Below are 16,448 nucleotides of genomic sequence, written 5' to 3' on the forward strand. Positions count from 1 at the left end.
ATGCTCATTTTTACGTTTCTTTGACTAACCCGTAACACTGTTGCCAAGAAAAATTAAAAAGCGCGGGTTTTGGAAACCTGTCTGTGCTTATATGAGTTCTGTTGCAACTGGTGCGGTCTGATTTAGTGGGAGCGCATCTGATTTAATATAAAGAGTTTCACTGGTTCACCTGAACCCCTTTCGCAATTTCATTGGTCTAATGTTATGGGGCTCAGGTTTTTGGCTTGAAGTTTGTGAAACTGGGAAAAATCCATAAATTAGCCGCTTCGTTGTTTAAGTCGTGGGGTTCAAAGTGTGGGAAAAAAGAAGCGACTTATAGTCCGGAAAATACGGTACATAATAAATTGGGCTTTGGTCACAAATTAAGATGCCACTGCTGGGCCCATGATCAATGCTCTGAACCCACAATGAGCATAGTTGTATAAATGAGATAACTGCAAGTCACGCTGGATATATGCGTCTGCCAAATGCTGTAAATGTAAGTTACATATTATTCCAATAAAATTCCCATTTTGACCTGTGCCTGTGACCTGAATTAAAATTTTGGCCAAGCCTTATAAAACCCAGTCCTCGTCCCTCGCCCTGTCGCTAAATGTTACAGTGTGGTGTTTTAGGTTAATGCCGAGAAGTACTCGATACTTACATTCTTGCACTTGTCTCCATACTGGATGCTGTTTCATGTTCATGTAAAAAATAAAGGTTTTTACTCATGTACTTCACATGCTTCATCTGGGCTACCTGGTTTCTTTCCATTACCACCCAAAATTGCTCCTCGATAAAAATGCATACATGTTGCCAGGCAACAGAAAGAACTAATGCTTTCACCAAAGTGCTTTCCCTCATCACATGGCTCACATGATTCACCTCACTGTAACCATAAGTGAGCAATTACCCAAGATGAATGAATAAAAGCGACAATAATTAGCATAATGCAAATTGCGGCCACATGATTGGCGACCACCAGCTTTCATTTACTCTATTAAATTGCTCAGAATTGTGCATACTGCTTGGAAGCCATAAATGAAAGATAATCATTGTTAATTAGCATTAGAAACACAGCGGTGGCCCTAATTTGGGATCCTAGGCAGGCAACATTAAACTCGAAGCCCTTCGGACAAATTCAGCCTTTCGAGTTCCATTTAACTGGTCCATAATGTAATTTAATATCATTTTAATTACACAGAAAAAAATGTCTGGGAAAAAAAAAAATCACATTTTCACTTCCAGGGGATTTAATAATGGCTTTGGGAAATGGGCCAGTGTGGGAAATGCTAGACACACACACAAACACACACACAAACACACACACACACACACACACACATACACACCAATAAAGTCATCTTAAAGCATTCCAAATAGAGTTTAAGTGCACTCGTTTAAAGGATGAATTTGCACACGTACAATGTTTCCGCTCCGAAGTTCCGAAAAACCGAAGTGTACTTTGGATTTATTGCGTCGAAAAACTTTTTAAATGAGATCGCAGAAGCCGAACCACTCAAATGCAATGTCTTTATTAAGCTTCTCGAAAAGCAAATAGCGCCGCAATGCCTCGCGAGTGTTAAAAGCGCACTTAGCCTTTATGAGATTAAAGAGATAAATTAGCAATAACTAACATTCGACAAAAAAAAAGAGAGAAATAAATAATATCTGCTGCAATGAAGATGCCGGGAAGGCTGTTTAATCGAGGCGGAAGTTTTTCTGGCACGTGATCCGGAAATGTTGTGCACCAGCGAGTCTCACAAGCTCTACTTTTTCGAAAAAATTGAATCAATGTCTGACATGAAATCAATTAAAAAGGCTACAAAAACCTATTACAGATTGCTATTCGAGAATAATCTGAACAATAAAAACAGAATACTACTAGTAATACTACTACTACTACTACTATTAATACTAATACTGTTACTACTACCATTACTAGTATTACTAATCATACCACTGTTACTACTAATGCTACTACTATTAATACTATTACCACTGTAACTGCTCCTAATAATACTATTACTAATTCTATCGCAATTTTACTGCCACTACTTTTTGTCAGCATAATAGAATATAATTGCGGTAAAATGAAAGAGAACAGTTAAACTATCATTTGATTTTATTGCATATATATATGTACTTATATTGTTAGATCTATTGTATTCCTCTTCTATTTGTCTCCATTCGATTTTATATAAAATAGGATACTACAGTGGTACCTTGACCTACGAGTGCATTAATGTACGAGTTTTCCGAGGTACATGCGGTCACTCTGTCGTTTTTTTTGCTTTGTTACGCGAGCAAAAAATTGAGGTACGAGCTCGAGACGCCGCTGCTAGATGGCGAACGAAGCCAGAAAGTGGAGATTGTGACGAAAATTGGGATAAGCAAAGAAGAAGGGATACGTAGTGTACAGTAGTGATAGAGCGAGTAGCAAAAAAATCAAGTTTTCCCTCCTCCACTGCTTATTGCCTCTCCACCCCCAACCCGCTTTCTATTTTTATTAACTGTAGAAATAACTTTTTTGAATTACATTTTGTCAAAATTGAAATGTAATGAAAAAAGTGGGGGAAAAAAGTGTAGAAAAATCAGCAAAATGATACCAAGTGCAGTCAGAGTGGTCACGGCAGCAGCTGACTTCACTAAAGCCATTTTGAACGATACCCCGAATGCAACGGCGCCCCATCACCACGGAGGAAGAAGGTCCCTTTTCTATTAATATATCATTGGACACATTGTGCACAGATGGGCTGTCGGTAAGCCTAAACCGCTATGGAAGGTGTTCGTGATAAAGTAGCACCTTGGTGTACTCAGGGCTCTAATGTGTAATCATCCTCCGGATTTACACTCAGGTACGAAGGATTATCACAAAGTAGTGCGAGTCTCATTATTCCCCAGAACACTGAATATAACTAAAGTTCCTCCGAGACAAAGAGAGATGAAGTGGAGATGGATGAAAGAGCGTGTCAGCTGACCGCCAGAGAGAGAGAGAGAGGTTGCTGAGCGAAGAGGAAGGAGAGCTGTAAAGAGGAAAGGGAACACATATGAGGAGAGAGAGAAAGAAAGAGACGCAGAAGCAGCGGAAAAATGAAGATTGATCGCAACGGCAAGATATTAAAAAGAACTAAGAATGAAAGGAAGATGAACGGAAAGTGAGCCTGGCGGTATAGAGAACCTGAAAGATGTATGACGCGAAATAAAAGGGGACGGAAAGAAAGAATATAGTACAAAGAAAGAAAGAGAGATGTGACAGGGAGGAACGTGAGTGAGTGAAAGAGAGATAATGCAGGGAAAGAAAGAGAATAGAAACATAAAAGGAGAAGTATGCAAGCTTGAAAGCTTGAATGGAGCAATAGAATGTGTGGAGGGATGGATAGTTGGACGAGATTTTGGGGGAGAGACAAATAAGACAGGTAGACAGGAACAAATAATCTTATCTTTGTTCAACCCTGTTTTAATTGTGGCAGGTTTTTACAGCTGGACGAACACACATTATTGTTGGGTTCATAAACGATTCGTTTATTTCGAACGAGTCTTTAACGTGACTCAGAACAACGAGTCTCAAAGAGTGATTTGTTCATTTTCTATTGGACGAGCATTAGAGCAAAGCGTCACAAAATCTCCCTAGGTTATGTTCAGAATACAGAATTGAGTAAATGATCTCTTGACTCTTCTAGTTCGAATCGTTCGTTCTTTCATCACATGACTCCTATGAGGTGCTTTTACACGTCTATGGGAGTCACGTGACAAGCTCTGGATGAAGCCCGAAATCAGATCAAGGGTTTGTTCTATATGCAAATGCTGATCAAATATGAATGTGGATCAGGTGCAGATCCAAAAAACCCCCAAAAAACCTGAAGTTTTAAAAGAAAAAAGGACAGTATATAAAATGTAAAAGCCACACTCTTTAAAGTGTAACCTGAACCACCTAAACCTGGGATTTAATTAAACTCTGGTAAATCAACAATAACCAATCAGAACAAAGAATTTTCCTGCACTGCTGTAAAAGCATGCGGAATGTCAGCAGTGGGTCTCTAACTATCACCAACTTTGTTGTTACTCAGAGTTAGGAGGTGAATGCAGTCGAACAGCACTAATGTAATATAATTAGCCAAGTCAAGTCAAGTCAAGTTTATTTGTATTGCGCTTTTCACAACAGACATTGTCTCAAAGCAGCTTTACACAAATCAACAGTGAAGGTGAATGGTGTGCGTTTGTCCCTGATGAGCAGCCGTGGCGACTGTGGCAAGGAAAAACTCCCTTAGATGTCATGAGGAAGAAACCTTGAGAGGAACCAGACTCAAAAGGGGAACCATCCTCATTTGGGTGACATCAAGAGTTTGATCATAAATCTTTCAACAATACAGAACACTGGAGAGTGAGAACTAACATGATTACTGGAGTATAAGATTATAAGTGATGTTCTTTCTGCAGTCTTATACAGTCTATATGGTTAGTAGCTCCTAGTTTTATAAGCTCAGCATTTGTGATCATCACAGATCCAGCATCAGCTTAGATCCAGATCCAGAATTAGCCTGCTTTCATTGGTTCTCCACGGAGGCTTTGGCTTGTAAAAGGGCGGCTCTATGAAATTACACATTAATTGATCCTTGAGGCTTATAACCTCACTTTGTTGTTCTTGTTTTTGTTATGGTTGTTTACTCTCTGGTGCGTCAATGACTGAAATATTAAGTATTCCATCAGGAACATGGGCCGTAAGCCAGCAGTCTTTTTCTGGAGGCATTTCAGTAGACGTGTGTTTGTCTGTATACGTACTGGTCCAAGTGTGTTTTGTAGCACCAACTCTTGTTATTGAGCTCTGTCTGGTCTGTTGTCTTGGGTTTGTTTACGACGTGATCAGGATCGTACATTTGTTTGTGGTCACAGGGTCACACTTTCATCTCTGCTGCCATTTTTAATTAAAAGCGCTGTGTTTCTGTTGTGCTGTGGGTCACTTGTGAATTTAATTTAAGTGCTTTTGAATGAAGGTGTCCAGCATACAAGCAAAAGTAAATGTGGGTAATAGTGCAAGATTCGGTTGAGATGAGTGATGAGAAGGTTGAGATTTTAAATTCTAGGATTGTAGGGAATTAATGAGGATTTAACAGCGTTAATAGTGTTATATATTTAACCCTTTATTGTGCAGTGTTTGAATTTGCAGTGTCTCTTCTATATATGTGAATAATATATATGTAGTCTGTATATATACATAACAAATATATATATATATACACACACAAATAACAAGGATATCATTTACCTCTCCCATGCGGTCCACTCTGTCTTTTCTCTCTCGCGCTTTTTCTCTGTATTTTCTCTTTTTCTCTATCCTTTATCTCTCTTAATCTCCTCCATTCTTCCACTTGGTCTCTCTCTTTCTTTCTTGCACACTTTTTATTCTCTATATGTACCTCTCTCTTACTCTGTACGTATCTATCTCTCTGTACAGGATGTATGCATTTTTCTCTCTCTGTCTGTCTCTGTATGTATTTCTCTGTCTTTTCTTTTTTTTTGTTTGTCTCGCTTTTTCACTCTGTCCCTCTCACACTATTTTATCTCTATATGTATCTCTGTCTTTTTATTTGCTCTGTATCTCTCTCTCTCTCTGCCTCTCTCACTCTGTTTCTCTCTCACTATGTCTCTCTGTATGTCTCACTCTCTCTCTCTCTCTCTCTCTCACTATGTCTCTCTGCATGTCTCTCTCTCTCTCTCGCTCTCTCTCTCACTATGTCTCTCTGCATGTCTCTCTCTCTCTCTCTCTCTCTCTCTCTCTCTCTCTCTCTCTCTCTCACTATGTCTCTCTGCATGTCTCTCTCTCTCTCTCTCTCTCTCTCTCTCTCTCTCTCTCTCTCTCTCACTATGTCTCTCTGCATGTCTCTCTCTCTCTCTCTCTCACACTATGTCTCTCTGCATGTCTCTCTCCCTCTCTCTCTCTCTCTCTCTCTCTCTCTCTCTCTCTCTCTCTCTCTCTCTCTCTCTCTCTCAGACAGTAAAGATAAAAAGCTATAATGTCTGAAAGTCAGCGCTGCATCTGCACACCCTCCTACATAACCTTCTTTTTATATCAAACCCATGCAATATTAATATTACACTATTTCTACTCAGACTAATGTATTTTGCACTTAGTATAAAGGTCATAGGTCCATCATTCTGAACGCCTCTCTAGGTCCTTAGCTTTAGCCATCTTGCTCTAACCGCGCTGAAACTCAGTATCTATAAGCGTTCAAAAGAAGTCAAAAGTTCACTTTCACATTATAATGAGTGAAGCTGCTGCGCTACACTGAACAAAATAAAGACCTTTAACCTTGAAGCTGGATTTGGAGTGATGTATTCTGTAGCAAAAACCTGAACACCATAATGAGAGAGAGAGAACATGAAATGTTTTAGTTTTTCTTTTTTTATGATTATTTTAAATTTAGATAAAAGTGAGATGTAAAGATGAAGGTTAAGAGTTTGGTATTCCAAATCATCTTTTATTTAGCTTAATTTTCTAATCTGCCTGGGAACAAACTGACACTTCTGGGGCCTGAAGCAAGGTCCTAAATGCTCAACTGAGGATCAAGAAGATCATTGTATTGCTCTGAATAAGAGCCAATGGAGTAGCTTTTCCTTCCTCAGAACCATGGACAGTTCCTATGTCTTTGAAACTGATACAAATTGATCTAGAAATGAAGGATGCACTACAGGTTTTTTCTCAAAAAGCTTCCCGGAAAAGCTCACATTTGGTTACAAATATTAAAGGAATAGGATCAAATGGGCACAACAAAACAGCTGGCTAAACGGGAGATGCTTTACTTTGATGCAGATGTGCGGTTAGATATCAGGCTTGTTGATGAGAGATCATATATGAAGCGTGTTGGTGCAAGTAATAGATCAGAAAATAGCTACTGGTTGCCTTCTATTGGTGGCATGCAAACCTTCAAATAGTTAGTGGATACCAATGAGGGCCAATATAACACCTTTGGTAACTAGCAGGTATGTAGTGGACACCAATACTGGACACTAGTATTACTGGTTTGAGTATAATCATTTAATAATTTAAAAACAAACTATTTATATATAAATATATAAATTGAATAAAAACAATTTGAATGAACACCATGTATAGAAATGTACTCAAAAGAAATCTCATTTATACAACTGAGTAGTTGCATTGCGCAAGAAGCTCAGCTCGGCCCAATTTGATGGTGCAATTATTTTAACTCATCTTCTAAAGAGAAGTCTAATGTTTTTACTACTAAACAACTATTTCTGATATTTTGTGGTGGAATTGTAAAGAAAACCACTGGAATTTCCCTGATAGCGTCTAATGTTTTTTTTCATCAACAGTTTTCCCAAAGGGCCAGGGTTCAGAGTTTCTAGGTTTATTACAAGTGTTGGAAAATGAAGTCCTTTGATTGATGAAGTTTGATTTTTTTGAGGTTGCTGCACCTCTCATTTGCACCATGATAAACTTTCCCTCCATTCAATCCTACTTTCAATTTAGTTTTTTTCCTGTACTTGTGGCTATTGATTGATGCAATTCTTTGACAAAACTATGAACGATTTTTTGCATCTAAATAAGAAATACAGTACAATATAGATTAGAAAGTCAATCATCTTTTAGTCCAAGGTGGTGAATTACAAGCTTCTGAGCAGCACAAATGGGTTGTAAAAAAAACAAACAAACAAACAAACAAACAAAGGTTTGAGCTGCTCAGAAGCTTGTAAATCACCACCCTGGACAAATTTTTTTTTGACTTCTCAATCTTTGTAGTTCTTGTTTAAATGCAAGTTATCACTTATCCCTTTACTTAATAAAAGTAGGATTGGACCAGGAGTAGGAACAAGCAAAAGAACAACAAGGATAAAAAGACAAATTGTTAGCAAAAAGCCACCTTCCACCATCCACAAACGGTTCCAACCCAGGCCACTGTCAGGACCATGTATATAGTATATATATAACAACGACTCATCCTGATATCTGTACAAAGCAGGGCTGTAATTACTAGTCTGTCCCTCGGCTGCAAAATTATCCGATTCATTATTCTGTTCATGAAGGGACCACAACGTCTCGGCCCTCCACCCCTCAGCATATTGCTTTTATGTGCTTAATTAATAACCGATGTTGCCTAAAAGAGCACTTTGTATTTAAATAAACACTCACACACTGACACACATGAATACCGCATAAAGCAGCACATCTGGAATATACACTCTTCCCGGTACAAAATCCCTTCTGTACCTGGTGCAATTTGTCAAAAAGAAAATGTAAATCGATTAATGGCTTAAATGCGTAACACATGCAGCATAGGTCTCTCTGGAGGGCGACCCCGGATCACTCGGTGTTCACGTTTCACCTTGCCGGTCTAACACGTTTATTTAAAATGCAAGTAGAGGTGAAAATCGTAAAATCCATCATGATGTACTCATTACCTGCGCTAATACTGTACAGGACACTGCAGGAGAACGTTTATCAATTTGAAGAGTAATGAATTCATAAATTCAGTGGTTTTCAAAGAAATTGGAATCTGTATATATTTTAGTGACATCGTGACAAACCTGTTAATAAACCAGTGGTTCATTACGAACAAACTTTTAATACGACTCAGGAGTTGTCTCAGAGGGCGAATTTGTTTGTTTGCCAGTTTCGTTTGTAACCCCAACATATCTCCTGAAACCATATCCACACAAATAGGTTTTCATTCAAAAATTCATTTAAAAATGCGTATTTTTCTCTTCGTCTTTGGCCGTCCGTCCATACTGAGACAGCGTTTGTAGTCAACAAAAATGTAGCTTTGGATATATTTGGAAATTATTTGTGGATTGTGAAAACGGAGGCTTTCGAAAGCGATGACGAATTTCTAGTCATGTGACGGTGCCTTTTGAAGTTTTACAGAGCCGGATAGTAAATAAATGGCAGATGGAAATCCTGCAGGTCGAAGCATCTTAAGTACGTGCACGGTAGAGCGACTTCATCTTTTTCAGACGTTTCAGTGTGCATGAGGAAATGAATTGAAAGTGTGCATACAGATCGTTTTTGACAAAAACGTCGTTTTAAAATCGATCTGGATTAGTTTAGCCTTAGTAATCCGTGACATTTACATTTATGCCATTTGGTAGACGCCCTCATCCTAAACGATGTACATTTATCTCATTCATACAACTGCAGCTATGGGGTTTAGGGCCTTGCTCAGGGGCCCAGGAGTGGCAGCTGGGTGTGGCTAAGATTAGAAGTCACTACATTTTTGTTCCAAAGTCCAATGCCCTACCCATTTATCTACCACCTCCCTCGATTTTCCTAACTTCTGCTTCTGGAACGAGTTTTTTTTATAAAATAATTTTTTTATTTTAATAAAATATAATGTGAAAAACAGAGGAACAATTTACAGATGAATGAATTGTTTCTTATTTGTGCTTGACTGCATTACTCCTCATTTCCTTATTCAAAACATGGAATTTTGTTAACGCGTCGAGAGAATCTGCAACATTTTCATTCCAATCTGCATAAATAAACAATAAACAAATGCATTTGAATAATTTGTTATTGAATGATTTATTTTGCTGAGCAAGACCCAAATATCCAAGTCAGAAAAATCCGATCTTCCCATACTAGCTGATTTAAACCTTAACCTCAAATTTGCAACAGATGTTGCACATTTTTTATACATTTTTTATTTAAAAAAAAAATTCATAACCTTGGTCATAATACTACCTTAAAAAGTCAAGCAATCCGTAATGCTGAATTTGAACCAGTTGTGCTGAGAATTTAATGGAAAGCCTGCAGCCGAACGCCTAAACTCTTTCCTTGATTTGAACTCGCCACCTTCCAGTCACCAGTACAGCCTTAACCTAAATCGGTGTTCTGCTCTCGCTGCATTCATCTTCCTCTCCTCCCTCCACTCACAAATCAACCCTGACCACGCTGTGATCGATGACGCTTGCTTCCAGCATCGATCGCTCTCCTGCTCTCTAGAACATCAGACTTTCACCTATAAATGGAGCGTCACTGTTTTTTCTCATACAGAGTCAATCGAGACGGGTTATAGGCATCGTTTCTAATCATGAGAGAGAATAAATCACTGCGTTCAAATCCTCATGGGCTTTTCTTTGTTTAAAAGAATTGTTTACTATAAAAATGTACAGAAAAATAGCACTTGTGTGTATGTATGTATATATATATATATATATATATATATATATATATATATATATATATATATATATATATATATATATATATATATATATATATACACATACATACACACACACTATATTGCCAAAAATTTGCAGACATCTACTCATAAATATGGTACGGTATGTGCCTCCAGTCTTCTGGGAAGATGTCCCACTAGATTTAGGAGAGCTTTGCTTTGCTTGTAGAGATTTGTGCTCATTTAGACACAAAGGACTGAGTAAAATCAGGTATTGATGTAGGCGAGAAGGTGAGGAGACCTCATGCAGTCAGTGTTCCAATTCATCCCAGAGGTGTTCAGTAGGGTTGAGATCAGTGTTCTTTTGCAGGCCGCTCAAGATCTTCCTCTCCAAACCATGTAAACCATATCTTCATGGAGATCACTTTTCCCTTCATTAGAACTAAGAGACCCAAACCTGTTCCAGAACGACAATGGGCCCAAAGCCAGCTCCATGGAGATACGCTTTATAGCAGAGCTATTCCTTTATACTCCTTGCTTTTACCCGACCTCATGCCTGTGCCTGAGTCGATTGCAGGTTTATCACACGGCTTATTGTTTAATGGGGAAAAAAAGCGTTGCAAGGAAAAGATCGCACAACCAAAAGGCCTTTTATTTCATGCGACCGATGGACAGCGTTAGGTTTACAGTGCGTTCACCTTTACCCTCCTCACAAAGCCAAATGCTTTTCAGCTCCTTGGTTAGATTTTTTATTCTTGAGCCGCTCTATAATTTTGCTGGAGAAGTCGGCACAAGCTCAAAACGAAGACCACAGAACGAGACATGGAACGAAGGAGCGAGAGAGGGGGAAAAAAATGCCGGTTTGCTATCCGAGCTGAGATTTCTCGCTTGACTGACTATCGATCAGCCGAACTTATTGTTCAAATCAGGTTAAAAAAAAAAAAAAGATGAAATGAAGCGTCTCTGATTTCGATAATTTACGATTCATTCACGAGTGTCATTATACAACGTTTCATCATTAGCATTTTGTTGTCGTTCATTGTGTTTTAATCTGTTTATCATTAAGCGTTTGTGTGGCAGACAATTGCGCTTTGCAAGGATGAATTCTGGTTGCTATAGAAACAATAAAGCGAAAAGAAAGGCATTGACATAAACCTAGCGTTCGTCTTGCGTTATTAAAACGTTACGGGTTAAATAGAAATAAACACAAATCCTGTGATGGTTAAACGCAACGTGTTGCTTTCGAATGCTCTCTCGTTTTTTTCCCCCTCTCTTCCTTTCTCTTTCTCTGTAATTAAGTCAGTAGCTCTCATCCATGTCTCCCATTTCTTTATGTCTCCACCTGCCCATGAACATGAGAGAATGTGTGCTTTTGTTAGCGCTGGAGTATGAACTGTGCACACACTGATGTAAAACCCCTGAGGGAGGTTGAGTGTGTCCTCAGATGTCCCGCAAACGTTTCTTTCTCAAGTCTTGCTCTCTTTTTTGTGCACTAATTAACCAGTTTGATTCAGAAGACAGCTGCTCACACTGTGGCTTTAGCACCTGCTTAAAAAAAAAAAAAGACAAAGGGGCTTAGAGGTGATGTTTTATTTTAGATTCTAAGGTTTTATTAATTTAATTATTTCATTTTCAGTCTCTTGATTTTGTGTTTAGTCCCAATTTGATCTTATAATCACCTCCATTCTTTTGGGAAGATGTTCCACAAGATTTTGAAGTGTACTTTTGGAGATTTGTGCTCATTTATCCACAAGGGCTTTAATAAAGTCATGTACAGATGAATGGTGCGGTCAGAGTTCCAAGTCATCCAAAAGGTGTTCAATAGGGTTAAGGTCAGAGTTCTATAGCAGGCCATTAAAGATCTTCCACTCCAACGCATGTAGAGCATTTCTTCATGGAGTTGGCTTCGGGCACAGGGGCATTGTCCTGCTGGAAAAAGTTTGGGTCTCCTAAGGGGTTAAGTGAAGGGAAAGTTTCATGCTATTGCAGTCGGTACCCTATACATGGTATGGTACCCGATACAATTGTGTGCCTCCTACTTCATGGTAACAGTTTGGGAATAAACCACATATGGTTGGAAATGTCAGGGGTTATTTTATGGTTGTTTTTACCAATCAGGCATAACTTTATGACCAACTGCCTAATATTGTGTTGGTCCCCCTTTTGCTGAGCATTAAAAGCATTAAGTTCTTTAGCAATTTGAGCTACAGGAGCATCACCCTGTCACTGGTTCATCACTGTTCTTTTCTTTGACCACTTTTGAACAATACTGACCACTGCAGACCAGGAAAATCTCACAGGAGCAGCAGTTTTGGAGATGCTCTGTCCCAGATGTCTAGCCATAACAATTTGTCAAACTCCTGAAAAAATCCTTACGCTCACCCATTTTTCCTGCTTTCAACACGTCAACTTTGAGGACAAAATGTTCACTTGCTGCCTAATAAATATATCACACCCACTAATCAGTGTTCTTCACTTCACTGCTCATAATGTTGTAATGTCATAATGTTATGCCTGATCGGTGTATATAAAGGAGTCCATACAGCACTAATATGAATATGGATGAACACAAAACAGGTGAGCACAATCAGGTAGCATTAGAACCCATTAGACTACAACCAAAATCAAACAAGCATATGTTCATCACCATGGGAACTGCTACATGATGGGAGAAACTCTCTTTCAGACTCCTGGTTTTGCTATAGTTGGGATGTGACAACAAATGTAGAACAACAACAAAAAAGATTATGTCACAAATGCAAGTGTTCCATCAGGCTTGAGAGCTCTGAAATGACATGAGTATAGAACACAAGGCTTTACATAAATCGATTAAGCCTCTCGGAGCGAGCTGCAACCCAGAGATTGCTGTGCAAATTAAAACAGACCGCCGACCACTGGGTGTCTTTTTAATGACCGTCATCATAAAACACTAAGAAAGCAACGACTCGGAGGATGGAAAAAATCGACCCGGACGAAATTATTGAGAAGAGGGACATGTCTGTATATCGTCACTTTCAATAACACTAATTCCTGCAACCCCCCCCCGGCAACAACTGGAGTGGCAGCGGGCGTGTGTTAATCTAATCAATGTTGTAGGACTTCCTTTCTCTGGGAAGTGTTTAGGGACCACAGCATACGAGGAGAAATTAGATGAAGAGACGAACGAGCCGCTATACTGACTCTCATTTTGTTTTTGAAGGCACGACTGATGGCACGTGTCACGAGAAAGCATATTAAAAAAATCCATCAGCCAATCAGCTTTTAGGGGGGATTTAACAGATCTAGTATTCAGCTTTACCTATAAAACAAAAAGAGTGCGAGGTGGTGTCAAAACGTTTCGAGACTGGTTTTGTCACAGTCACAGGGAGCACCGATTGTCATAATTTAGTGTGTGGAGCTTCGCAGCTGGTGCGTTATCACGTCTGCTATTCTGACCACCTGTGCACTCCGAGCTCCGAGAAGATGAAGATTCAGCTCAAATGTCACCATTTTTTTAGAGATCCAGCAGGAATAGCAGAAGATACCTGACACGCTTCAAAAAGACTTCCAGGACACAACACTAGGAGCGCTGTATTGCTGGGCAAGGGGACTATTTTGAAGGTGATAGTGTACAAATGTAGATAAATAAAAACAGAGCGAGTCTCAAAACATTTTGAAAACACCTCGTACATGTTTTCTCTAAATTGTTCTGCAAAGTTTGGTAATTTAATGGACCACACAAGGGGTTGTATATTTGTAATAGGTGTTTGGACCCCGTAAATCAGTGCTTGCAGCTATTGCTTGTTTGGAAATCTTTATTTTGCTCTCATCAGACTCATAAAAAAACACATGCAGAGTTCAGACAGCATACACATCCACCCCCGCAGACACACACACACACACACACACACACACACACGCACACGTGACATACACACAGCAAGAGGCTAAGCTATATTGACACTTCTGTCAGAAAATGCAGACAACACACTCTATCTGGTGGCATGAGAGAAAACAAAAATCCAGCTCCTGCAGAGGCAAATTCTTTGTGTCTCGCATGATTTATTTATTTGGAGTGAAGACGAGTTACTGTACAAAATTAATGATCTTTAATGTTCAGGATTAATACAAAAGTGTTTAAATATTAAGGCAATAGTAGGTGATTTAGGAAAGCTTTGCATTTCTCACATATTCGACTATGTGTGTCTGTCACACTGGTATGAGCACACACACACACACACACACACACACACACACACACACACACACATTTAGAAGCTACAGTTTTTGTTAAGCTTTGTTCCTAGACTTGCAGCTATATGGATAAGAAAGAAAGAAAGAAAGAAAGAAAGAAAGAAAGAAAGAAAGAAAGAAAGAAAGAAAGAAAGAAAGAAAGAAAGAAAGAAAGAAAGAAAGAAAGAAAGAAAGATGGATAGAGTAAAAGAAAGAAAGAAAGAAAGAAAGAAAGAAAGAAAGAAAGAAAGAAAGAAAGAAAGAAAGAAAGAAAGAAAGAAAGATGGATGGGTAAAGGAAAAAAGAAAGAAAGGTAGAAAGAAAGAAAGAAAGAAAGAAAGAAAGAAAGAAAGAAAGAAAGAAAGAAAGAAAGAAAGAAAGAAAGAAAGAAAGAAAGAAAGAATGAATTCTCATATCAAGGTAAAAGTCACCAGCATCCACCACACACTTATAAATGAAAAAGCAAAAAGCTGAAAGTGCAGGAAAATCCCACACTTTGCTCTTCTTTTCTGCCTTTTTTCACAATTTCAATCAATACACATTGCGCTGACTCGGGAGTTTGTGTATCGACAGGTTTCTCTGCCATTCGTTTCGGATGAGTATGATTTTTATCCTCGTCAATGGAGCAATAAGTCTCAGCAAGTTACACCAGTGGATCCCTCCTGATCCTGAGGGAACGGTTGGAGGCTTCGTGTACTGCATGCTGTAAATGTGTTTGTTTGTGTGTGTGTTTTTTTTTTACATGGTCCAGTATGTTATGCTGCAACATAAAGTGTAATATATCTGATCTTACCTCTTCACCGGTCAGGTAGTACGCAGACAGCAGGCCTCCGACGTACCGGATGTTCACCTCAAAAACAGAAGCCTCGCCACTCTGCAACACAGAAACAAAACGAAAAATCAAAATATAGTTTCAAGAAACATTGTTCTAAACCGGCACTAAATTCCCAACACAACCATTTTCACCATCCAACATCAATTCCAATCCAACACTATTCTAAACCAACACAAAATTGTCCCTTTTACTTTCAATTGAGTAAAAGTACAAAAGTATTTGCTTGTAAATGTACTCAAGTATCCAAAGTACTATAATTTATTATGGCTATAATGTTCCCTATTATCATTTTTGACACAAGACTGATCAACTCAGATTATGTGAAAAAACTCGAATGAGTCAAACACTGATTGATATCCATGAAAAATTATCATGAGGCCAAAACCTTATTTTCAACTACTTGTAAAAGATATTGTGTAAATAAAGTCACGGGTGTTGTGGCGAGGTCGAGTCTGGAGATTCTTCCATCATTTATTTCTCTCTAAATGTTCTGCTTGCTGTTAAACTGATGCTGAACTGTATTTTGGTGATCACTAGATACACCAAGCGCCAATCGAAACAAGTTCAAAACAAAGCATGCGCTCAACCCTAATTGGTGGATTGCTGCGTGTTTGACCAGTTAAGTTTTTATCCTCATAAATAAAAAGAACAACTGATTTCGCAAAATGTATTGCTTTCAAATGTAGACTTTGATATTTCGTGAAATTAAAGTAAAAGTCTCCACAAATGGAAATACTTCAGTAAAGTACAGATTTAAAAAGCTACTTAAGTACAGTAAAAAATTACATTTACTTCTTTACTGTCCACCACTGCCACTGCCCTACACTGCCACTGCCACTACCACTGCCCTACACTGCCACTGCCCTACACTGCCACTGCCACTACCACTGCCCTACACTGCCACTGCCAATGTTCTACACTCCCACTGTTCTACACTGCCACTGCCCTACACTGACAATGCCAATGTTCTACACTCCCACTGCTCTACACTGCCATTGCCCTACACTGCCACTGCCACTGCCCTACACTGCCACTGCTATACACTGCCACTGCTCTACACTGCCCCTGCTATACACTGCCACTGCTATACACTGCCCTACACTGCCACTTCCCTACACTGCCACTTCCCTACACTGCCACTGCCCTACACTGCCACTGCCAATGCCCTGCACTGCCTCTGCCAATGCCCTGCACTGCCAATGCCCTACACTGCCAATGCCATACACTGCCAATGCCCTACAGTAGTTCTCTGGCAGTCCTGCATTGTGGACCTTCAACAG

The 16,448-nt window shown here is 39.1% G+C and overlaps 1 protein-coding gene and 1 long non-coding RNA gene across 2 annotated transcripts in view; one reads left to right on the forward strand and one right to left on the reverse strand.

Annotated features, from left to right (window-relative positions):
• LOC310719590 (mannosyl-oligosaccharide 1,2-alpha-mannosidase IA) overlaps positions 1-16,448 on the reverse strand; it is a 207,509-nt gene that overhangs the window by 39,705 nt on the left and 151,356 nt on the right. The window contains exon 4 of the mRNA XM_083529462.1: positions 15,127-15,207. Within this exon, the coding sequence (XP_083385588.1) occupies positions 15,127-15,207 (81 nt within the window). The remainder of the gene's footprint in view (positions 1-15,126; positions 15,208-16,448) is intronic.
• The window catches only part of LOC310719601, a 310,811-nt gene continuing 308,994 nt past the window's right edge, over positions 14,632-16,448 (forward strand). The window contains exon 1 of the long non-coding RNA XR_014531529.1: positions 14,632-14,753. This is a non-coding gene — a long non-coding RNA (uncharacterized lncRNA). The remainder of the gene's footprint in view (positions 14,754-16,448) is intronic.

Source organism: Silurus aristotelis, assembly GCF_946808225.1.
Source record: "Silurus aristotelis genome assembly, chromosome: 25".
NCBI lineage: Eukaryota > Metazoa > Chordata > Actinopteri > Siluriformes > Siluridae > Silurus > Silurus aristotelis.